The sequence below is a fragment of the Gambusia affinis genome, linkage group LG05 (assembly GCF_019740435.1).
Source record: "Gambusia affinis linkage group LG05, SWU_Gaff_1.0, whole genome shotgun sequence".
Classification (NCBI taxonomy): domain Eukaryota; kingdom Metazoa; phylum Chordata; class Actinopteri; order Cyprinodontiformes; family Poeciliidae; genus Gambusia; species Gambusia affinis.
The window spans coordinates 15,498,534-15,524,250 of NC_057872.1; the positions used below are offsets into that span (position 1 = coordinate 15,498,534).

Genomic DNA, 25,717 nt, shown 5'->3' on the forward strand with positions numbered 1-25,717 from the left:
ATGCTTCACCGTAAGGAGTGCAGGGATTACATAACCTCCATCCATGTCCAGCACATCATACTCTGATTGCGTAATAACCTCAGCGCACTGGACATCAAGAAAGCAAGGTTCAGAGGGCAAGTCTGTTCAGAGAAATGCTTCAGCCAATGGAGGAAATAGATGATGAAATATAAAGGCAGTCACAGGAAAATTTCTTGCGGTCACCCGCAGTTCAGAAATTAAATTAACCCCAACGAGGGTTCTGATAAGTACTAAATTGTTACTGTGTGCCTAATGCTCTGTTTGCTTATTAGCAGAAATAAATGTAAATATAGCTTGAATAAAGCTTTCTTTGACATCCTCCTCCATTCATGTTTATGAGCGCTCCGCCGTTTACTGTAGCAGCACAATTTCAACAACAATACAGAAGAAGGCGGAAAACAGCTCCTCGCGCACGGTGGCAGCCAATCAGCGGCCTGGTTTCTCTTCAGCATCTCGCAGGGGATTGAACCATCGGGCAGATTTGAGAGCACGTAGCGGGGGAGGAAGGAGATTTGCGAGAAGGGCTCCCGATCAGCGCGCAATATTATGATTTTCTGAAATCGACTGGTAGCGCTGAAGGATTACGTCACTGGGTGATCGAAACGGTACGTTTAATTAAAACTTGTACTAATGCGTCTCGTTTTGACTTATATGATTCATGCACGGATGCAAGTACAGCTGATTGCAAAGTTCTGCATGTCTCTTTTTACTCTGATTTTCAATTAGCCTCTTTAAGCAGCCAGCTCATTTCGGTACATTTTTTTTCTTTTTTGCATTGGCAAGCTTCTATATGTGGCCGACAATAACAAACGGATCACGTGGACTCTGTGTGAATCTGTCATTTGCACATTTATGTAACATGTTTCTGTCTGAAAACGCGCTCAGATGCTCTTCAGACTACAGCAGCTGCGGCCATATTCAGTAATATAAACATGATGAGCTTTCTGTCACAGTGAACATCATTTACTTTTCTGAATGATACAGGGGCTTGTGTGCTGTAGCCTTTACGTCAAGCTGTTGTTTTTCTGTAGGTGGTTATATAATTATTAATGGAAAAAAAAAAGTTCCCCTCCCTCTTATATTAGCTTCCCGAAGAATGGAGGACAGGATGTTCTTGTTATTATAGGGACCCCTGGTAAAAGTGTGTAAACAGCCTTTAAAACATACCCATCTTTTATAGAAGTATCATAAGCTCACACTAAAAAAAATGTAGGAAAGTCTTTTGTTTAGGTGTAATTATTTTTCATAGAAATCCTACGAGGCACAATTCCTGGCGCTGTTCTTAATATTTTATTCAATTAAACAACATCTCATCTTCTAAAACATTTTGCAAGCTTTAAGCATAATGAGAGAAGAATCTTTGACTGTCTCTTTAAATCCAACACAATCCTGAGTTCTTGCTTAACCTCTCTTCTCTTTAACAAATGGTCTTTGGAGCACTCCCATGTAGATTTGCTTTTACGTTTTGAATCATTAGCCTGCAGAAAGAAACAATAATCAGACACAATTTTATTTAAAATCTATAGTATTCAAAGTGATACCTGATATATATATATATATATATCCATCCATCCATCCATCATAGATCCGTCCATCCATACATACATACATACATACATACATTACCTAAAAAGGTTCCTCACTCCTTTTTTTAAAAAAAAAAAACAGGCCCACAGGATCACAGATCCTTCACTGTGCTCCACAGCAGACATGAGATGCCTTTACATACATTCAATCCAAGTTTTACATTAAGCCCACTTGGGACGTTTGTTGCTGAAAAGCTCAATCTTGTTCTCATCTGACCAAAGTACAGTGACATCCTTGTATAGTTTGGCAGATTTTTGCTTATTTTTGCAATAGTAGCACAGAAGAAACTTTTTTTTCTGGAATGCCTCCTTAGAAACCTGATAAGTAGATCTAAAGGGTCTTATGGAGACAGCAAGTCCCCAAGATTCCACTTTTTTGCCATATTTCACTGTGGAGACACAAAGTTGCGACCAGCCCCTTTTGCTACAGTTCAAGCTGTCAAACTTTCACATTTATACATATTAACAGAGAAGACCTTCTCTTGTAGCCACCTTCTGATTGATCACATACAGTACTTGTGTGGCAAGTTCTCTTGTCTTTCCTAGCTTGAAGAGTGGCTATATGAGCGATGAGCCTCTGTGCCACATCATATTTATATTTCATGGAAACAGGATGATGACGTTTATTACTGTTGTTGCCTCATTTGACTAAATGCTGCAGGCAGCTTGGTTTGGACCATAGCAGTTTCTTCTTAAATATCTGCGTTGTTTACAGATAGCTGTAAACAACATAGATATGTTTACAGCTGTTTGGAAACATATCAGCTCTGTAACTCTGCAGAGTGCGCTGTATACGTGATTGCTGGGAGCATTAATTGAAGCAAGTTGTAAAGAGTGTGAAAAATAACTGGCGGTGTTTGTGGAAACAAATGATTTTCGATGTTGATTTTTTAAAATTTCTTCGCCAGTGGCATATCAAAATCAAAGGTTGAATTCACGAGATAATGATACTTCATTAAAAGATTTATTTATTTTAAGACTTTCTTCTCATTTTTACCGGGGGAGTGCAATAAACGTGTCCATCGTCATACTGTAATCATTGTACTGCAAAGCTGTTTGAGAGCTAATTAATGATAGCCCAAATAGTCTCAAACTGAGATTTGGTTCCAAATGTGATCAAAGAAAAAAATCTGTTTTCTTCTTACTTATGGCCTCTGCTGCCATATTCTCCCCAAAGGATGAATTGGGTTTGCCTGAAATAAAGACATGGTGACTTGAGTTTGTCCCAGATTTCAGCACAGCTTAACGTTGCGCTGGTTCAAGAGCCTCTGGGCTCTGTCACAAGCAGTTAACCTCAGTGTTACTGTAAATTATCTCATTTTGTTGGTGATGGCTCAAATCCCACAGATCTTTATAGAATCAAGAGAATGTTCTCAGAATAAATAGGGACCTTAGATCCGTATTTATTTGGAGGGGAGCCGGGGGGACGGAGGGGGATTAGGAGAGTTGAACTCCCAAGCAGCCAAAACGTTCTAACATCCAGTCGGCTTTAATCAAAAATAACATGGGCTGAATCATGCTTTTCCCAGCAGACTTTGTGTCATCTTAGCTGTGTTGGTGACACCTTCGTGTATTTGATCATGCATCTTTTGTTTTTTTATTTTTTAGTAAAATAAAACAATTGCAACAGAACCATTGGGCTTTCTCATATGCTGCCTGTGCTTCTCGGGATGTGGCTGCCAACAATAACTGCTGCAGTTTGTTTAAAACATCTCTATATCTCTCTGCCTGCCAAGATATTTGAGTCAGCAAGCAGTTTGGATTACTGGAGAGACGAGGACTCGGAGACAGATTGTTGGTCATCTTAGACTTTGGGCTCAACTTTGTGATTTCGTTTTTTTTTTTTGCTTTTTCATGCTGTGCAGAAGCAGAGTGAAAAGGGGACTGTTATCAAACTGGGCACTGTATTTAGATTAAGTACACCTTGTTTAATAAAGAGGCTGGGATTGTTGTTTCTTTTGTTGAAGCATGCTGGCAGCTCCTGAGTGAGTCTGGTTGTATCATTTATTACATAAGCATTCAAGAAAAACATAGCAAATTACAAAGAACATCACTTTTCTGAATTTACAGGTGAGGCTTTAAAGTTACTTTTTTTTCACAACTTTTAAAGTCAATGGAACATCAAAGCTTTACAAGGGTAGTTCATGATTTTTGAAGTAAGGCTCCCTTAAAAAATGTCACAGGCCACTAACCTCTTACCTGCAGTAGATAATCTCAACCATCTTGGTGTCTTCATTTAGGAATAATCTGGATCAGTTGATCCAGATTAACTGATCTGGATCAACTGGCCAATATTTCTTCTGTCTGTTAATTAGTCTTTTTTCAGTCTTACCAAATTTTTGGCATATTTCTATTTAATGAACCTTTAATCCATTCTTACGGTTGCATTGGTTGGTTATTTATGGACAGAATGATAATTATTTACATGGGAAATGAAGGCAGGAGGCGGTGCACCACCAATGATCTTTCTGTGTTAAACTTGTCCTGTGAGTCTCTTGGTTATCATTTTTCCTTGGAGAGAGTTTGCCTAAGTGGTTGCTTTGTTTGTGTTTTGTGAATGTTATTTGACTATATTTCACTTCTGCATGTTAATTTGAAAAATATCCAAATAAAGTTAAAAAAACAACAAAACATTTCCTGTGAATGGTGGGTGTCTGGGTCGCAGTAGCTGATGGAATAAAGCTGTTTCAAAAAATATTAGTATTACAACCATTCAAGTAAATGCTGCTTTTTTTCATTTTTACATGCGCTGTTCTCAGTTTGTGGTTTATAAAGGATGTCCGGTAGTTGGCCACCACCTTTAATCTTAATTTAATGTGTAAATCATCATCGTCAACAACTGTTTTTCAATAAGTAACACATATGTAGCATGAATAAACACAGATGAGGTTTTGAAAAAGAAAGAATTAAATCCTACTGTTCTAGATGTGAAATAAAATGAAAGTCAGTTTCAGCTAAAACATGTTTAAAAAACATTGTCACCTTTTGATTATTTACATATCTTTTTCACACACAGTTGGAAGATTCAAGGTAGGTGTATGAAAAGAACACCTTTGGATTTAGTAGATTTTTTTTTAAGTAAACGTGCTTATTGTGCAGAAAATGATCTCTTTTTGTCATTCTGCTTTTTACAGATTTTGTAAGCTGATGTTAGCTGGTGAGTTAGCCAGGCTAGCTGCGCTTGTGGCTTAACACACATGCAGCTCTAGCCCATATGTCGACTGTGTTTTCAAGCAAGAAATACCCTAAAAACAATAGTTTCCATGCCTCGACTTTATAAACATTTCACTGTGTAGGAGCGACTGCAGTGTGTGCCAGAAAAGGTAAGGGAGGGGCAGTGAGGTGTTACTTCACTCCACATAGCTGGACAAGACTCCAGTCACTCTAGTGTTTTATAAAAATGACTTTTAACAGCAGAAAGGGAGGAATATTTTGGGGATTTTGAGATCGTAACTTTTTAATTTATTTTTTTTGGAATACCAACTCATCCCTATTTCTCAAATTATTTTAACATAACCAGTTAAAACCTGGACACATCTGGCTTAGTCCTGTAAGTTAAACCATTTTTCAGTTTGCAGCCGTGAATGTGTGATAAGGTCACATTCCAGAGTATCTGTCTGGGAATGATGCTGGTCTGGACAGAAGACAGATGGGATCTCTCCATGCCCACACTCACTGTGATGCCCTGATGGAGGTGTGCACTGTCCTCCTGCTCAACCACTCGCACACATCACTTTGACAACAGTGACATCACTTCGTGAGCTAAACACCATCTGCCAAATTAGCAGCGCAGTCTTATCCCTTTGGTACCGATGTATTTCAGTCTGTATGTTTCGGTTTACCTTCTCAAGAGCAAATCCAATGTTTTTGGTTACGGCACACCCATTGTTGCTATGAATAGAAGCAGTTCAAATTGGGTCAGTTTATTGTTAAAGCATTCATCTGTGCAGTGGAGGGCCAGAAGGCAAGCGTATGTAAGCATGCTGTCATCCAGTCGCAGATTTGTCTCTGGAGATCTGCCTCTAACCAAATGGCAGCTCGTTTGTATGGAGCAAATTGGAGCAGAAAACATGGCACAGTTGTAAAATGATCATTGTGCTGATCAAGTTTCAGTGAAACGATGCGGCCCCATAAAAAAGACATGTTGGATTGCCATGTCTTTTTTAAAACGATTAAAAATGACTGTATCCCCTTAATGTTAATGGTGACTCTTTTATGTGTTCAGAATGGTGTTGCTTAAGGAGGGTGAGCACTCAGGCAGCTGAAGTGACTGACAATAAATTGGAGGAGTGGAGTGAAAAGACTTCATTGTTTTCCAGAGTTTCAGTCACTGTTAGACCAGCACATGCAAACACTGAAGATTAGATTATAATAATTCAGTCTCCACTCTAAATTAATAATTGAATACTGATGAAACTCAGTGGACGCACAATGTTTGAATTGTAGCCTCACTGCTCGAATAACTCGGACGATTCTCAAAGTTTGGAATACTTAAAGATAGAATTATTTAACAGGATATTTTTTTGATTTAGGCTTTTCCTTTTTTTAAGGCTGTTTATGCCATTTTGTTCTCAGTACAGATTTGCAGAGTTGCGAAGTTCAAAGTTTTAAGCAAAGAAAATTGTTCTTTCCTGTGTTTCAAATTTGTTAAGCCTGATTAAATAAAAGCTCAATTAACCTTTAATATTTGTGGTTAAATTAATTTATTGGATAAAACAGCACACCGATTTTCTCACTCTGGCAATAAACATTGTATGTAATAATACTGTTGCATGATATTCTCTCATCTCTTTCTCCACTGTCACATACATCGCTGCATGTAAGAATTAAAAATTTAGCTGGAAAATATTTTTCATCCATGGATGTGTTTTATACTTGCAAACTGATTATCCTTAAAGAATATTCATGGTTTTTACTTCCACCTTCACAATTATTCATTCTGGCCTGTGCCCTGATTACATCAGTACTAATAATTGTATTTGTATCCTCTGGGCATCATCCAAAAACATCTAGTTCACAAATAAACTGCTCGTATTATTATCGCTACATAGTTCTTTTCCACAACTCTGTTACTTCCCAATTATTTACTGATCTCATTGTTTTTGTCTAATACCTCTTACGTTCTTTATGACCCAGTTCCTTTATTACATTGATATTTTTCCTCACATGATGTCATCTTCTTTCTTTATTACTCATATTACCATCTTCATCCTCAAGTTCAGGCTGGATTCTCTCTCTGGGTTATGAAAGACCAAGTTGAAGAAAGAGGGTTAATTTAAAACAAAAAAAAGTTGAAGTGCTTTATGTATAAGCAAGTTGATCATGCTAAACAAATTTATGTTCAATTTTGTGCGTTTTTATTTAAGGTAAAATGTGTAAATCTCTAATCGCCCCGTGCCCAGATGTAATGTTTAAATCCTGATTCACAAAGCACTTTCTTAATACTGGCTCACTTTATTCAGTCATTTTCTGTTTTTGAAAATCACAGGCAGACCTGCAGAAAGAAAATGAGCAGTGACAGAGAGATAACATGTAACAAAGGTTGAAGAGCCAAAAAGCGAACTTTAAAATTAATTAGCATTTAAGCTGCCTGGTAAACATAATTTGATGAGACATCTTTGCAGTTTGATCGAATGGATTTGTCCGTGTTTGCTTTGTAGCTACGGCAGGATTTCTAGGTTTATTTGAATGAATTTTATTTCATTTTGTGTTTCAGTGCTGTCACGTTGAGGCCTTAGGGCCCTCTATCTCATTTGTCTTGGCACAAGCGTTGGATGACATATGACAGAAAGCCCTGCCGTCAATAGTGTTGCTCTGCGATGTCACCATGTGTATGTGTTCAGAAATGGGCATGGGGTCAGACAGAGCAGCCACTCGCACCAGACAATGGGTTCCTAGTGTCCATAGCCATAAATGCCATTATTCATACACATTAATAATCTCTTCTGTTTTCTGTTATAATGAGTGGCTTAATATAATGGCATTATGCACTGTCCGTGTGTGGCACTTGAAAACGTGAACTTTTCTGAGTACTTAAGTATCATATGTACTTAGTGAGGTCACAGTTGAGACTGTGGGTCACTTGGTCTCGGAGACAAAGCCCTTCGCTTTTGCCACGGTCTCTGGGGGTGAGTGAACGCTCTTTACCGTCGACTTAAGGGAGTAGATGGTTAAATCCGCAGAAAGTTGCTCTTTCTCTGGATTGCATGTTGGATTTCTCTTTTTTACTGTTGATTGTGAGTATGCTATTTTAGTGGCTTTCGGGTCAAACCTTCATTTCTTTAAGGATGCTGAGCTAAGTATGGGGGCAGCAGAAAGGTGAGCAGAAACCCTTCAACTGCAATTAGAATATGATGATATCTTCCTACAAATCTGCTACAGGCAGGACTACATTACGTTCACACTTTGTGTTTCTTTTTACCACCTTGTATGAGTATTAAAAGCTGACTTAAGGAGGAGTGAGGCTGCTGCTCTTATTTATAGATGCAAACCAGATTGCTGTGTTTAGAGAGAAACCCCTCAGCTCAAACTGTGTGAAGACATCCCGAGGAAAATAGAGAAAATAAGTCAAAGCACAGCAAACCAATCCCAAATAGGAATATTATACTAAGGCTTTGATTAGGTAACAAATAATTTCAATGTCAACCTTAATCTTCTTTCTTTGGAGACTGTTGAAGTTAACATGTTTGTTCCACTTTGATTTTTGGATGTTTCTCTGCACATTGGTGTAAAGTACATAATCAGATAAGAATCACTTTAAAATCATGATTGTTGCTTCATAAAAGCAGCCTCCCAGGCTGTTTTCAAACTGCTTGCCTCTTTCCATTACTATGGCGCAATAACTTGAACTGCATGTCTTAAAATATTAAGCTGCTCATTTTTATTATTAGTTGTAACCAAAAATGGAGCCTCTCTATTTTGTTGCAAACCCAGCAGGGTACATTTGAGATGCATAATCAGGCTTTTACTGACCAATCCTAATGTCTCGTTCTCTTTCTGGTCCATCCTGCAAAATTCTATTTTGACCAAATTAGTTTTAATTTTTTTTTAAAGTTTCCTTATTGGAAGTAGCAGTTTTGAATCCAATAGAAAAAATTATCATTTCTATATCTATTTTTATCTTTTAGTCGGACTCAAAGATGCTTCAGTGTACTTTAAATTCACCTCTGTGGATGTGTTTCTAGACATAAAATTTACAAGCACGTCACCAAATGCCATATGCCATTTGGTAAATGGCATTCTGATCACTGATTAGAGACACTATTAATGGTTTTGTATAAAAGTGAAAAAATAGACAAGTATAGACAAAATTATTTTTGGCAATGCATTATCCAAAATGGTTATAGCTCTATCAACTGTTTCCAGAGTTTTATCCAACATGACTCTTGCTTCTCCACTGCTCAATAAACACATATTGTGTTCCTATTGATGTTTCCATATGGAGCAGTTTGCTCAAGAGTAAGAGTTAGGCTAATGCTAACATTGTTTGTCTCTGATCTTTTAGTGTAACTCCAGCCTCTAGTCTATCGTGTGGAGACAAAAGCCACAGAAAAATGTTGTTCTCCTGCTTCATTCCACTTTGCTTTGAATCTTTTTACAATTTAACAACTATGTCTCAGTTGTGGTCAAACTCAACAGCTGCTGTTTAGGCATACTGAGCACAGCACTCGGAGCAAGTCACCTGACAGAAAACTTTAACCACCAATACAGCCTATCTCCTCCATAGTGAAAGACATTTGAATCAACAAAAAACTTTTAGATACTTCGGGCAAACCCAAAGAGATTTCCAAGTCGTACAGATGAAATAGGCCTTTTTTCTTAAAAAAAACTGACTGTGCCTATGGTTTGCTGTCATTGTCATAAAATCACAGACAGCAGCCCCAAAAGCAGGTAGTGGGAGCTGAGTCTAGTTAGGACCCATTTCAGTTCATTGTACTTAATTGTGTAAATGTGATGCCATTCTATCAAATACTGTAAATTAGCTTTTAGTTAATTTACAGTTAACTAATGCAACTTATTACTATAATAAGTTGCTAAATAAGTTCATACTTGTATAACTAAATTCACAACCATGCAAAGTATTGCTAAAACAATGTTGAGTTTGAAATTTGATTAGAGTGTAACGTCTTAGCTACAAACGATCTTTGCCATATTGTATTTGTAGAAACATGACCGAGTGAGCGCTCTTAGGAGCAAACTATCTCTGACTTATTTTTCCTCTGTAACCTTGTCAACAAGAATTTATGCAGTTAGAAGAAAGTAAACTGCTTAGGAGTACTCCGTATGTACTTTATGCACTTTGTACCTTGTAAAAATGTCGTCTTTGTAAGTATTTGTGTGTTTGAATGACACTCAATTGTTGTTTTTTCTGTGGTTGATAAAATGTAGAGCAGAGTACATAATCTTTGAGTGTAGCATTTATTCTTTCTTGTAGAATTGACAGCACGTTGAAGTAGCTGTTACTTTCATTGCGATTTATTTATTTATTTATTTTTGACATTTTAATTTCTGCATTTCTGTTGGAAAATCTGCCTGTTTGTTATTTGCTATTACCTTTTATAGTTTGCACATTTGTTATGATGCGTAACCACAGCAACAAGGTAGTTTACAACAGCAGCTGATTAACACAGCAAAAGCTGAAAGAACATCAGTAAGTTTTTGTCCATATTATTCACCAAGAGAGTTCACCAGTGTTATTTTGTAACGCATGCGAAGTCGTCATTTTTGTTGTTACTAAGATTCTGACGCAACACGCCAAAGCATTTGTAGCAGTATCTGGTGATTTTCAATTACACTTCACCCTATGCTACACTGCCACCGCTTCAACAGTTTAACAGCCGCTCTACCACAGAAAGCAAGACACTGGATTTGTATTCCACAAACATCAAAGACTCATACATCTCCAAAGCAAGACCTCCTCCTGGAAAATCAGATCACAACATTGTTTTCTCCACTCAGAATATAAACCCCTTTTTCAGAGACAACCTTTAAAAAAAAGGACTGTGAGAAAGTGCTTACAGGAAGCTAAAGAAGCTCCATGGGGTTGTTTCAATGAAACAGACTGGATTGCTCTGTGCCACCGATATGAAGAAGACATTTATGCCTTGACTGAGTGTGTGACTAACTATATAAACGTCTGAGTGGACAACACTATTTCCCCTAGAACAGTTAGATACTTTTCTAATAACAAACCTTGGATGACCAATGATCTGAATGAGTCTTCAGCTTTCTTTATTAACAAGATCAGTGTGTTTTTAAGTCTATTCTCCTTTCTGTTCTGGCCTCTGTTTTAACTCGTATGCTATCGGAAATCACCTTCATCCTTATATTTTCTTCTTTTATCTTTTTTTTTTTTTTTTACAGCACAAGAACAAAACAAAAATCATCTAATACAAGCATTTCACAGAAGGACTCAAATTCCTATTCAACCATGGGAGACCAGAAGTAAGTTTCAGTAGTCGTCTATTTAATCTAACATTATATTTTACAATGAATGAATATCTGACTTTGTCCTTTTGATTTATTCGGCCTTAAATTCTGCAAGTATTTGTTAATGAGTTTCATGTTGGTGCCAGAACTTATAAGGCATTTGTACACTCATCGTGAGTCTGGGAACACATCTAACGTTTCCAGCCCAGCGGGGAAATGTTGAAAACACCCTTACAAATTGACAAGACCAAAAGCAAGTTGTGACTTGACCTCAGAGTATGATTGACTTTTTTTTTTGTTCCGCAGAAGTGTCTGAACTTGCGTGGGATCTAATCCCATGCACATATGGATTAGATCATATCTACAGCTGAAACCAGATATTTACATTCACTGAATAAAAAGACACTATCATATTTTTTTTCTTGCTGTCTGTGGTGAAAGCAGACCAAACTTTTGTTGTTTAAGCTTAGGCAGAATTACCAAAAAATACTTCTATTGTGCTACATGCCAGAAAACTTGGGGAGAACATTTTTTGGGATTTTTTTTGCTAACACTCTTTGAATTCAAAAATTAACATACATTTTGTGAGTATCAGGGACAACTGCCTTTTAAAATGTTTGACTTGGGTCAAACGTTTTGGGCCTCCTTCCACCAACTTCTGGTACTTAAACTAACACATTTGAGTTAATTGAAGTGGCTTGAGGATGACAAAATCAATGTTTTGGTGTGATCATCACAAACCCCAATCTCAGTCCTTTGGAGAAGTTGGGGGAAGATCTGAAGAGACATGCGCGAGTAAGGCGGTGTACAAACCTGACCGAGTTCCACCGGTACTGTCAGGAGGAGTGGGCCAGAACTCCAGGAAACTATAGGGAGAAGTTTGAGGAGGGAAGCAGTTATCCCAGATACTGATAATTCCTTTCTATCTGCATTCTTTTAAATTAATCCGCCTTAATATATGCACTTATTTTATGAATTGTAGCATTTTGCCTATGAGAAAGTTGCTTTTTTTCTACAATCACATGTATTTTATTCACTGCTTGTTCTTATTTTATCTAATAACCCTATAATCTGTTTTCAGAGGGGCTTTAGTACATGTACATTAAAGATTTGCAGACGTACTTCTCACATTTAAAGCATGGCCAAACATACTTTTTCCGCCTGCAGAGACAACATAGACGACTTTAAAGTCCAGACAGCTAAGCACCCCAACATGAGCGCAGTCCCTCTACGGCCACACAGTGAACACTCCAAAGACCGAACATCCAAAAGGCTTTCGACGGAGTCGAATGGGACCAGTGATGGAGGTATGGGCTCGTCCACACCGGTGGAGATCACCGCTTTGGAAGAGTCCTTTCGACGCTTTGCCATCCATGGTGACACTCGTGCTACCGGCAAGGAGATGCATGGCAAGAACTGGTCTAAACTCTGTAAAGACTGCGGTGTGATCGATGGGAAAAACATCACCCTCACTGATGTTGACATTGTTTTCAGCAAAGTAAAGTAAGTAAGCCATAAATCTCACGTTAAAATGAAAACATAATGCTATTAGTTAATTTAAATGTGCCTGTTTATTCTATAGCTATTTAGGCCAAATCAAAAAAAAAAAGGGCATACTACTTCAGGCATGTTTGTGCATTTATTTTTGGATTCAAATGCTTTTGAAGAACTGATTGCTCCAGATCAGGGTAAGATAAAATCACTGTGAGCTTATTATAAACCAAAGAAAGCTCACAGTCTTCATTAGTACTAAATTATGACATCTGTCCATGTGTTCATTTCATTCAGATGAAGCTCTCCATCAGAAAGCAGCCAGAGTTAAAGGCCAGATATGGCTCATCTTTTATCTCCTCAGGCTTTGCTGATTCATATTTTAATGTCTGATTTTACTGATGTAGAGTCGCTACAACAGTGACTGTGACCTCAATATCGTTTGACAGCTAAAGAAAAGGTTTTTATCCGCAGAGCTAAACTAAATTATTACCAGGGTATTTTTTTTATTTGTCTTTAGCCATAAATATGCTATTAACAGCGTATGTGATAGTCACAAATAATTGAAAATAAAGTTTACATTTAAACATGTACAGCATAGACAATTTTACTAAATCCTGAAAAGTTTGGATTTGTTAATTAATTGTAAACTTTCTGTGTTGCTGGTGTTTAAGAATGTATTTGTTTTTAGTAGTTTTGATGTAGATGGAGGTCCTTATTAAAATTGAAAAAAAAAATTTTTTATATACTTATATTTACAGTTATTAGAAATGTATGATACAAACTTAAAAGTTTGACATATGGTATTATTCTGAGTAATATCAGAATAACACTGATTATTCTGGTATTAGAGAGAGAATAATTTAAAAAAGTGATGATGAAACATTAGTACTTACATTGCAGTCTTATTGATAACAGGCGGTACGGCTGCACCCGTCAAACACAAATGCTGCTCAAATAAAAAACAACGGCCCATCTAAATAGAAATAATAATAATATAATTTTCACATTAGTCAATATTACTATACCAAGACACCACATGCATTAACTAGTGCAGTTGTATCACTAAACAGCACACTATAGACTGTATGTAATTCTGTTTCTAAAGACATCGATATTTCTGTTCTCAGAACCAACAGTGGAAAAAAAATGGTTATAGTAACAACCCCAATAGCACTTTTAGTGTTTTGGTATTGCAACCCCCCCCACCCAAAAAAAACCTCCAACATAATCCTAAAACTAAATTCTAAATTAAACATCTGACTTTTAAAAAATTTATAATTGGAATGTGTACATTATTTACCTGTTTAATCTTTCTTTTTTACTGAGAAATTAAAGGGATATATGCCAGATATGTAGCTTGATTGGTTGATTGTGCGTTATGTTTATTAATATATCCACGAAAACTAACCTTTGCCTTCTTCACCTTTGCACTATCAAAGCAATTTTTGTTGTTTTGAGACACCTGCAATGACACCATCTCTGTTGGCATGGGAATGATTTTCTTGGCAAGTACAAAAAGGAATCTAGTGGGTGACTGTGCAGCTTTGTTTACACCCTGATCTGTTGGCCAATACTGAGAAATGTGCCAACAACGTCCTGCAGAATCACTGCAGAAATGTAAGAAACTAAAAGTGGATTCTGTCTTTTTAAGGCTTGGTGGATTTGCGCTCTTTTGCATACACCAAGACTTACATGTAAATGTCGCATCTCAAGTGCTGAGGATCATCAGGTACACCCACGGTATATTGTGAAGAATACTGAAGTGTGATCAGGAGATGTGTGTACAGTTCAGAGCCTCCCAGGAAAGCAGAGAGACAGTAGAGCGAGGGGCGACGTTTTGTGTAGTTTCTTAATTCAGGCATATCTGAGCAGGGACAGAAGAGCCTCCATTCTTGATCTTTACACCATGAATTTATTTTTAACCTGCGTCAAAGTTTATTCATTTATTTCACACACACAACTAAACTCGCACTGGCCAATCACAGTATGGCTCAGGGAATATGGCAGTATGCTGCAAATGAAGGTCTGTCTCTGCTGTCGTTCAGGGCAGAAAAACATAGCATAAGCCATGGGCAACAAACCAATAATTCACAATTAATTAGTACCAGCATACGACAGGGGATTTATTTTCTAGGGTTACTCATATTTTACATTTACTCCCTATTGGCTCTGATATTGCTTGGGCCTTTTAATATATATATATATATATATATATATATATATATATATATATATATATAACCATTTGCCATTTCTTGTAAGAAACTGAGCATGTCAGCATGGTGAAACAGAAAAGAGAGATGTGTTGCAGAAGCAGCAGCTGAAAGTCCAGCTTCCTCTCTGACCGTAGACGGCATGAAACAGACGCACAGGATCAGAGCTTCAGATGTTCGCCACCGAAACGATCTCCAAAACAAAACCACCACCGGGTCACCGAAAAAGTCAAACTGATAGTAAAGCCCAAACATTTCTTGTTTGCTGTAGTTCGTCGCTATGACAGCACGGTTGCCTGGGGAGACCGTTGGCTTTATAGGCTGTTGTTTGGGTGATTTATCTCCACAGCAATGGGCTGTTTTTGTTTGTGTTACTAAGGGCTTTTAATGTAGAAGTGAAACGGGCAAAAGGCGAGTTAAACAACTGAAGTGCTCTCAGAGCAGCAATGATTGATGACCGGTGATATTTTCAAGGTGTGATCTGTTACATGGGAATTGAACGCCTTCACAGATACTTGGTTGTATTCTGCAGGTTTTTGAGTGAGGAGGTGCAGCCTGAAAGAACTAATGCAAACATCTCCATTTTGTGTACCACTAAAGTCATATTCTATTCTTTACATAAACAGCTTCAGACTTTCTTTTTAATATCCCTGGTTTGCTCAACAATCATTCGTCTTATCTCGTTTTATGATTAACTAAATCTGGCTGAATACTATTACAAGTTTTCATCCTTTGACATTTAACTAGTCTGAAATGGATTATAGCTACCGGTACATGCATTTTAATAGGGTCGATGTTAATTACTTTAGACTTAAATGTAATTAGACATTTAATGGATGGTTCGTGTTGTGAGCCTGCAAGATGATAAAGAAAATTTAACTGAGCCCTTTCAATCTGTTCTGAGAGGTCTGTGGATAGAGCAAGCTTTAAAAGCTGCGGTTTTGCCGGAGCATCTCCAGATGTTTATGTATTTGAGATCTCACCCCACCTTTCTTCTCTCATTTTGTTTCAAGATAACAGGAACGTCTCATTCGTTGGAAGCAAAAATACCAAAGACATTTATATAGTCATTTTTGGGGTTTTATGCTCACATAGTTGCAAGTAGAGCTTCCCCAAATTTAAACTCAAGTCTCCTTCTGCTCCAACTTTCCAGGAAGAAATCCTGTCGAACCATCACGTTTGAGGAATTCAAAGTGGCACTTGGAGAGCTGGCTCGCAAGAAATACAAAGAAAAGACTGGAGAAGATGCTGAGGCAGAGGTGTTCAAGCTGATTGAGGGGAAGGCGCCGGTCATCGCAGGAGTCACGGTAAGACTTCGTCCGTCACACAATTCACATCAGTTTCACCAGCGACCACCGTTATGACCCGAACGTTCTGCAAACCGCTCCACAGAGAGCTGTGGCCTCGCCCACGGTGAGCCGCCTCACAGACACCACCAAGTTCACGGGGTCGCACAAGGAGCGCTTCGATGAGACCGGCCGAGGGAAGGGAAAGGCCGGCCGGGTGGACCTCGTCGACACTTCGGGATACGTGTCGGGATACAAACATCGAGGGACGTACGAAAAGAAAGTGACCAAACCCACCGAGGGCCGACCCATGTGAAGGCAAAACATTTCATCAACTGCTAAGATGATTTTCTACAGAGTACTCCTAGAAAGCACAAAATACAAGCTCATACATTTCCCAGCCCATTTGTTTTTATGTGTATGTCTGTGTGTAAGAGAGATTTTAAAAAAAGGAATGGTTTTTAAACTATTCTCTGAGTGAGAACTGGAAAACTGTTTACATGGATTTTTACGAAGTCATCACCAGCTGGTACATTCCTGTCTGATAGCGAGTTACTGCCAAACACTAAGAACCAATGAGAGGAGCTGCTAGAGCCTCATGATACAGTCCCTTAATATTTAACAAGCACAATGAACAGAGTGCCAAGAACAAAAACAGAACAGTTTGATTAAAAGAAAAAGAAAAATTGCACTTTTTTTATGGGACGTACTGCAAGATATTTCTATTACCCTGTCTGGTGAAAGAATGATGTCAGGTTAAAGATGACTGGCACACTTTCTGTTTAACACAGAGATAACTGCTGTTTGTTTCGAGAACTTTAATCCCTCATTTCATCTTCAGTGCTTTTTTTCCCCACCCGCACTCATCAAATCTGTGTTTAGGAAGCCTGGTGTCCAGTTTTTAAGTTTCTTTCATAGACTCACTAAATAATGCGGAGGTTCCTAAAGCCGTTTAAAAAATGGAAACACGCTTAAATTGTGTGCGTATTTTTTCAAGAAAATCTTGTAGGGAATGATTGCATCGGTCCAATTATCCTGGTTGGACAGATGAAAAACCTAGCACCCTCAAAAAGATCTCAAATGAAGACATATTTTTGTTTACAAAAGTATATAAAAAAGTTATGCATCTGGCCTTTTTGGGCTTCTCTAGTTTTGATAATTAGTCTACACATCTAAGACCGAGGAAGTAAATTAGAGGCGATATAATCTGACACAACTTTTCTACTTTATAATTCATGAAACATAATAAAAGACCTGCCCTTTTAATAATTGTTTTTAAACATAATTATTCTTCTGATCTTTTGGTATTTAATTATACACAAATCAACATGCATTTTACAGCAGATGATCTTCCCCCACTGGCTAAACTCAGTTGTACAAGATTGTATTTTCAGCGTCTTAGTTATGTTATCTCCTTACCAGATTTATACACAGTCGCTCTAATATATTTGCTTGAAAGTTGTGTATATACTCTAAACTGTTTCTACCAATTAGCCTAATTTAAGACACTGATTTTTATGTATTTCGTTTTTCTGTGTTGCTGTACCTCGTGCATGTTGTGTATATTGCATTTGATTCAGAAGCATATAGATGACAGAGGGTTTTTTTTTTCCTTCCTAAACTGCTGTGCCTGATGTGATTACAGACTACTAGTCAAACCTAAGTATTTTCTTGGTTAAAAATAAATAAATAAATACATAAAATTAAGTATTGAAACAGTGGGATCATGATCAAACCTTGTATTTGCCTGCAATGACTGTATGTATTTGTACTTGTACAAAGTAAGCTGTCCTCTAATGCCGCCCTATTTGTCTGTACCTTTTTTTTGTGTAAGCTACTGTCATCTAAGGCACAGTAATTACCTGACGAAAGCAGGGGTTTAATGTTTACTAACATGCTCTACCAGATACAAGGGAAAACTGCATACAACAATTTTTGTGTAAAATATTTTTCCAACATAACAGCATTGTGTGCAACACACTACCTGTAGCCTCAGCTGATGAAGAATCGTGCATCGAGTGCAAAACTAGCAGCTTTTTGGTGTTAGCTTGAGTATCTTTGTGTTTTTAATGCCAAATATTGTGCACCTTTAATGTGGAGGAAATATTTGTTTTTTCTAAAAAAAAAAAAAAAAAAGCCAAAAAAAAAAAACCAAAAAAAACTTTTCAAGTACTTTTGTGCCCCAGTGCATGCAGTGTACTACTTTTCTTGTTCTTAATGCCTCTAAAAGTGTGTTCTCGATTTATATTGCATTACTGAAAATAAATAAGCAGAAACAATATATCCGTTTTATGGCCTTTTCAGGGGTGCTTCTGCAGAGGTCGCACCATCCGCTCAGTGACCTGGGAAATCCAGTTAAAAGCAGCGGCTACATTCAGCTCGCTTCTAAGGCGCTCAGCCAAGACTCGTATGAAGGTCTGCAGGAGGAAAGTGTGTGTGTGCGTGTGTGAGCGGCTCTCCGGGCCCGAGGCAGACGTATAAATAAAGTCACAGTGCAGCTGCAGTCCTGATGCATTCAATCCACGGCAGCGTAGAAAGCAGATGGATACACGGCTGACCTATAAAACATAAAAAAATAAAAAAATGCAGACACAATCTTGCCACAGATCCAGGAAACACATCCCGACCTTCGTAGTTTCCCCCTAAAATCATTTGTTAACATAACAGCCCTGACACGCTCTTATATACAAGCTTTCATGAATGAATTGCAGTTCTCTTAACTGTTTATATCAAGAGGACACCTCATATATAATCATTTAGAATAAAAGGACACCTCATTAAAATGCAAGCAGACTGAACACAATGTAAATGGCCTGAACTGCAGCCGTTCAAATTAAGCAGAAAATTACAAAAATAACGTACCTATTGCTTATGTGAAGCTTGGCATAATTCTGCTTTGATACACAATCCTCGTGTCTCATTATGGCTTTAATGTTCGGCGGTTGCCCGAAGCTCAGCAAGCAAACATTCATTGGTAGCCACCAGGGACCTGCAATATAAACACAAACAACAAATCACACAAAAAGAACCCAACTTTGCTACAGTATTCTCAGGGTCCCCTATTGGGCTTTTACGTGACAGACCAACGATGCATGCTTTCGTTAAGAACAAATACAAATATCTGCTCCGTGCCATTTCCTCTAATTCCCTTACATAAAACCTAATGTAACCAGTTCCCTTCAGAAGCCACCAAATGAATCATTTTCAGTGAAGGCCTCGGAGGTTTGTTTGAGAACATTAGGGAACAAAGAGCATCATGGAAACATAGGAACTCAGCCGACAGACCAGGGATGTGGTTTTGAAGAAGATTAAAGCAGGGTTAGGCTATAAAACAATATTTCACCATTAGTCTGACACTTGATGAGTCCGACCTTTCAGGAAGAGGGAAAGCCATTGTTGAAAGAAAGCCACAAGAGGTCCTCGAGTAGCGGAGACAGCAAGCATGTGCAACAAGGTGACGTTGTTGGATGAAACTGAAATTGAACCTGGTTGGTTTGGTTTATGTGCAAATGTAATGCGTGTTGGAAGGCTTGCGCTACATAACACCCTAAAAACTATATGTTGGGACATGGCGGAGGCACCATATTCCTGTGGGAATGCTTTTTTTTTGACACGGTCAGGCAACCGGTCAGTCGATCAGAGGATGTGCTTGTTCTAAATGAAAATCAGCGCTTTCTTCTTTGATTTCCAATTTTAACTTCCAATAATGCACTTCCTGCTAAAGAGCCCCGTGGCGGTTGAAGAAAAATCCACAGAAAACCCGCACCGGGCTATAAGGCGCACGGTTCAAAGCATGGGAAAAAAAGTAGCGACTTATAGTCCGAAAAATACGGTAAATGACTGTAAAACACTTTTAAATCTATGGCCGTGACAAGCTAAAAGGTTGTGTGAATGCTTCTGGTGTTTGTGCAGCAAACCCAAGTATAAACACCGACCCAGGAACGATCTCCCGTCTTTACCTGTGGCTTTCCTGAAGCATGTTTGACAGTTCTTGGAGTTTCTCGGCCTCCTGCACTTTTATCCTCAGGCCCTCGATCTCTTTCCTCAGCTCCTCCACTTCTGTCTGAGCCTCTAAGGATGAGCAAACGCAAAGAAGTGTTGTTAGTTCAGAAAACAGCCGGAACATGACTCACATTCATCTCTGGCGATCACACCCACCTCGGATCTGAGTAACCGGTGAACTTTTCATCATCGACTTCAGATACTGCCGCTCTAACTTGATGAGTTGTTTTTGCAGGGCGACATTTTCCTCCAACACAATCCTGAGCTGCTCGTTCAGTTTCCCCTGGATTAAAAGTGTCAACTCATGAACAACTTTCTTAAAGCTAAAGCATTGTTTGTTTGTTTGTTTGTTTTTTTAAGAGTGGAGGCAACTTACCGCCTCTCTACGAGATTCCTCCAGCTGGGCGGAGAGGTCACACACTTCTGTTCTGTGTTCGTTCTCTCGTGAGAGCCCTTGAAACCGAAGCGCGTTCACATCCTGTCTTAAGGTCCTGACCTCAGCCTCCCGACTGGAAATATTGCTCTCCATCATGGAGAGGATCTGCACCGCCTGAGCTACAGCCAAAAATAGATCGGATGAGAACACATTCATCTTCTCTAGATCCTGAGATTGGACGCCTCAAATATTTTTTTTGGCCGGCTCACACAGGAAGCTGTTGTTGTGATGCAGCGATCTCTCCCCCCGCCAGTGTTTGTCCACCAAATTGAGGAGCATCTCCAGGGGTTTCCGGTAACCACCCTGAGAGGGGAATGCGGAGATGTCAGCAAATCTAATTAAACGAACGTGGAACAATCTGAGGTTCAGCGTACCAATTAATAAAGAAAACTGCCGACCTTTTTTTTCTTTTCAGCTTGCGGCTGTGGGTCGGATCTCCCTTCCGTCTTATTAGAGCTTGAGTAGGTCAGCCTGGCCGGATACAGGACGGGGTTCGAGTGGTCTGCGAGGCTTAAACCAGAACGCAGCGGACTAGGAGGGCAAATGTCACCAAACGGAGAGGCACGATGGTCACTTTGAGCTGGGAAAATGTGGCAAGCGCAAAGTTACTGATATGTCATGAAATAATTGTTGCCATTTGTTGACTTGTCCAAGTCTAGTGTAAAGGAGTTCACAGGGAATTGAAAACTCACCAGGATTTGCGGTAAAATGACCCCTGGCCTTGTGCCTGGTTAGGCTGGACGAGTCATTTCGTTTTTGTTTTCCAGGGACAGTTTTGTGTTTCTCAAAAACAGGACCAAACGACACTTTTGGTCTTTCGGCTCCTTTCGGTGATGTTGTGCTTACATTATGAGGTAGTGTGTTCATCTGTGAGTCTTTGGACTCGGCAAGAGCTGGGAAATTATAAATAAGTGAAAATAAATGTTACAAACACGCTCTAGTTTCAAATAACTAAAATGGCCTCTGTCTCCCCCTAATGGCAACTTGGACTGAACTTCACAACTCAAGCACAACTAGTCTTGAGTGACCATTTAGGCAATATATAGATAAAAGGGGAGAAAATTTGTTAAAAAGATGCTATTGCTGCAATCTGATATTCTGACTAAGAGTCTTCTAAGAAATAATGGATGAGTTTGAACACTTACAGTTTTTAGTGGAAGAATACCGAAGGATGGACTTGGCCAATTCCTACAATTAAAAAAATAAATAAATAAAAAATTATTATTAGTAAGTTAAAAGATGAAGTAATATTAACATTTATGGTACATTTCCAGACATTAAGATAGAATTTTTGAAATTATTTCATATGCGAAAACTTCCATGTAAACTGAAATCTCTGAAGCTTTCAGACATTTTTTGCAATCCAATCGATAAAACAGTTTGATGTAAAATATGAAAGAAAAAAAAGCAACTAATCACCTTCTTTGGAGTTGAACTCCTCTGTACCACAAAGTCATCTGGCTCCTCTATTTCAGGCTCTAAGTAAAGACGTCAGTTTGAAATTTCAGACAATAGAGGAAGAAGCAGATTATAATTTGGCGCTGAACTTTAAAATTTTACCCTCCACTTCCTTGTAAAGAGAGTCACCTTCCCCTTGACCTCTGGTAGCTGCTTCAACAAAATTCAACACAATATTGTTGCTGTGGGTCAGAAGAGAAAACCGGCTGGTCAAAAGGTCACAGCATCAGTTTAAGCAAAATTCCAGATGGTCCATGCGAGAAAGGTAAAACAGGATTTATGAACATATTCTAGAACATACTGCCAAATCAACACAACAATATTTCGCCATATAGAGGGCATTTCTCATTGCTCTCTATTTACCTAGATCCCGGGAAATGTTAGAGGAAAGACTGCCTGCTGTCCGATTGACACAAGGTATTAACAGCAGAACTGCCAGTGATTCTGGTACTGGCAATTTAGTAAAATAATAATGTTATCATCCTCTGAATAAACACACAGTGGTCTGAGTGAGATTATGCCATTGAAAGGAAAGAATATTTCTTATAAAGCTTCTTTCGTATTTGTACCAGAGGTGCTAATAAAGGTAAAAGGTATCATAGTGGTAAGATGAAAGCATACTTAAATTTTTGTCTAGAATGTGAAGACTTTCTGTGTTACCCTAGGCCCTGATGTCCATCCAGGAACAAGCTGCTGTGCCGCAGAGAGGGATGTTGAGTGGAGAACTCGAGTACTGCAGCTTTGCGCTCCGCGTCTGTGACTGGACAATTATCTGTGAACGAAAAATCGTGAATGACTGCACTTAATAAACAAATATCTAGGCCTGTGATGAGCACAGTGTGGACACCTTGAGCATGTCTTACCAAGTTTTCGCAGGCTGGGCATGGCGTGCACCAGATGCGGTCGATAGCCCGGGCAATTTTTAGTCAAAGGGTTTAGCCTGAGGTCCAGTTCCCTTAAAACTGGAAGTTCGTACAGCACTTGCACTTCTTCTAGGGATGGTATGCAGTTATAGTACAGAATCAGCCTCTCCAGCTTCTTCAAGTGCTTCACCCCCTGGTTACATAAATAGAACAAACTTCAATCGGGAATAAAAATTGTTTTTTTTTTTTCTTATGACTAAACACCATAATTGAGGTAAGAAAAATGAATTTAGAGGAGATGTGTGAAAGACAGGACGACTGATATTCTATGAGAGACCAAATACTTAAATGTATTTTGTTGAGACTTCATGTAAAGACAAACACAAAGTAGACCATGACTGTGAAGTGGAAGGAAAACGATACTTGAAGTTGTATTTAAGATGAGATTAAATTACATTCTGGAAATATTAGGTGCAATTACTCACATTAAGTCTTATTTAAAGGTGTCAGACAAAAGAGGCTGAATATATATACACGTCACACTTTTAAATTTTCTGTTTGTAAAATAACATATTCTTTTCTTTCCAGTTAACGATTAAGCCCAATTTATTTGTGTTAGTTTGAAGGGATTAAAGAGGAACAGCTTAATGAAAAAGGAAAACGTGATACTCTCGTGTGCAGAATGAGCAGCAGAGAAACAAACCTCCAACGAAACGATGGCATTGTAAGACAAATCCAGAGATTTTAGTCGGGAAAAATTTTTCAGAGCCTTTCCAAGATGCCCGATTTTCTCCTCATGTGTCCCTGGGAGACTCAGTGTCCGAACATCACCTGTTTAAAAAATATTATTTATGCACGAAACAGCTCATGCTACGTTAGCTTTGGTTAGCTTCTTACCACCGCTCAGGCCTGGGAAAGAGTCTTATAGGTTTACGTTTTCAAAAAGAAAAGCTTGAAAGTGAATAATTTACCCTCAATGTTTACTCGGTTTTTTTTACCGAGCGCTTTTTAGGGAGACCGTCTTACCAAGAACAGGATGTTTTAACTGAAGTCTGTCTCGTATCCATTGCTCTGTTAATGTTGTCAAACACACCGCCGCCATACTGTTCGAACTTTTGTTGCGTCCACGTACCGTCGGGGGAACGAGTATTTGACAAGCAATTTAATAGCGAGACAAAACAATGACGAAAATGATTTCGATAAAGCGTTTTTACAGATTGGCATATGTTTAAAGAACATCTAAGCTGTGCTAAGTTTTTCTAATATATTCAAATCATGCTCCATATAGGCAATTGTGTCAAAGTTAAAATAGGTTGTACAAATTTGTTGCATAAATTGCATCTTGCAGGTCAATACCTGCTTGTTCCCCTTCTCTACGGCTATTAAAAACCCACTTAATTGCTTCTTAACACAAATAGTGAATTAATTAGTTAGTTATTCATATAGTTGGAACTTGATGCCAATAGGGATCCAGGTTTGCATAACATAACATCAGAATATAGAAGAAAAGAACTTGAGTTACTTTAAACATTGTCGGTTGTTGGTACGTGACAGGCTGTTGGTGCTTCAGAATCTGGTACAGTTCAGCTTTTACGAGCAACATTGAACGCATTCTTTTTGAGCATGCGCACTGGACTTTAGGCTTGACCACGTGTAAAAACAAACCGTTGATTGTTCCTGCCAGATGAGTTTGCCGATTTATCCTCTGTTATTATCTGTAAGGAAGCCTTGTTGGTCCACATCCTGATACTTTTTAATAACTTTTGTGAAATGCGCTGATTTAGACTTTCTTTGATGTTATCTGCGTGTTGCCAGTTGGCAGACTTTCGGATGTTTTCAAACGTGTATTTGCATCAGGATCAATGGCGTTCTGTATAATGGACTGGGTCATCTCTGGTTTCAACAGTGTTTTGTGTGCAATAGCCCTGCACTCCTCCTATAGACTCTTTAAGGTAGGCATATATTTTAAGACTAAATGCAATAAAATTGCAGGACATAACTCACTAAAACACATCGAGTGAAGCTCTCTAAAATGAAAAATGCGTTTTCTCTTGTCAAAGTAACAAATTGTAGGTGGGACTTGCTCTTTAAAACCTACAGACTAAGTTATAACTATTCCCTTTCTGTCACTCTTCCTACACACATTGTGCCTGCATAAATCTACACTCACCACATACCATGAATGTGATCATACTGTCTTTCTTCATAGGACCACAGGGGGCCCTCTGTCGGCTTCTTCCTGCTCGGGTTCTCTGCATCTCTTTGCCTCTTCCATGCCTCCACATTTCAGAGAGAAGCAGAATGGACCGGGGAGGTTCTGGCTCCGGCTTTGGTTTCCTTCGACCTCCTGTGGCTCAGTCAGGACCACAACACGGCTCGTGTTCTCCTGTGCGGCTCCTGTCTGCTTCTCGGACTCACAGACTGGCTCTCAGCAGAGACGCTCACTGTCCTGACTCGCTCCCTCGGCCTGTCTTCTCTGTCCTGCTGCCTGACTGTGTGTCTGTTTGCAGGAAATGCGTTAGGGGCCGCAGGCGGCGTGGCCCTCAGCCTCCCGTTACTTCTGGCACAGAGGGCCGACATGAACGCTTTTTCTCCTCTGATTTCTCCACCTGCTGCAGAAGGATTTATGAAATGTCTTCTTAAGGGGTCGTTGTCAATAGGCTGTTGGCTTTCAACAAAAGCCCTCAACAAGTTTCTATTGGATGTGACTGACCAATAAATGTGTAAATTAGTGGTGATTTTTGTTTTGCAGAGGTAAAGTATTCATTACAAAAGGTAAAGGGACATGAAATAACCTAACTTGGCTGAACAGATTATCTAAAAACAATGTACATTTCCACCATTATAAGGTTGAACACTTTTTACAGAAGCAGACACTTTTGTGCTGCTGTAATTCACATATTCTCTGTGAGTTTTTGACATTTACTTT

The 25,717-nt window shown here is 38.8% G+C and overlaps 2 protein-coding genes across 3 annotated transcripts; one reads left to right on the forward strand and one right to left on the reverse strand.

The window, feature by feature from the left end:
• The first annotated feature begins 129 nt into the window (after nt 1-129).
• LOC122831469 (tubulin polymerization-promoting protein) lies at nt 130-16,429 on the forward strand. Of its 2 annotated transcripts, none has more exons than XM_044117669.1 (5): nt 130-626; nt 10,971-11,051; nt 12,204-12,539; nt 15,897-16,050; nt 16,136-16,429. In XM_044117669.1, exons 2-5 carry the CDS (start codon nt 11,038-11,040, stop codon nt 16,343-16,345), a joined length of 714 nt encoding a protein of 237 aa, XP_043973604.1. In that variant the 5' UTR covers nt 130-626; nt 10,971-11,037; the 3' UTR covers nt 16,346-16,429. The 2 variants fall into 2 exon arrangements, with proteins under 2 accessions (XP_043973604.1, XP_043973603.1); XM_044117668.1 differs by lacking the exon at nt 130-626 and adding an exon at nt 9,823-9,932.
• A 1,468-nt stretch (nt 16,430-17,897) lies between these two features.
• On the reverse strand, nt 17,898-23,931 carry cep72 (centrosomal protein 72). Its single transcript, XM_044117667.1, has 15 exons — nt 23,815-23,931; nt 23,492-23,619; nt 22,789-22,981; nt 22,586-22,697; nt 22,028-22,107; nt 21,887-21,945; nt 21,613-21,655; nt 21,160-21,360; nt 20,866-21,047; nt 20,677-20,770; nt 20,408-20,586; nt 20,188-20,314; nt 19,989-20,100; nt 18,892-19,018; nt 17,898-18,587 (listed from the first exon to the last, which is right to left on the reverse strand). The coding sequence occupies exons 1-14, from the start codon at nt 23,888-23,890 to the stop codon at nt 18,958-18,960; spliced, it is 1,647 nt and encodes a 548-aa protein (XP_043973602.1). The 5' UTR covers nt 23,891-23,931; the 3' UTR covers nt 17,898-18,587; nt 18,892-18,957.
• Between the last annotated feature and the right edge of the window lie 1,786 nt (nt 23,932-25,717).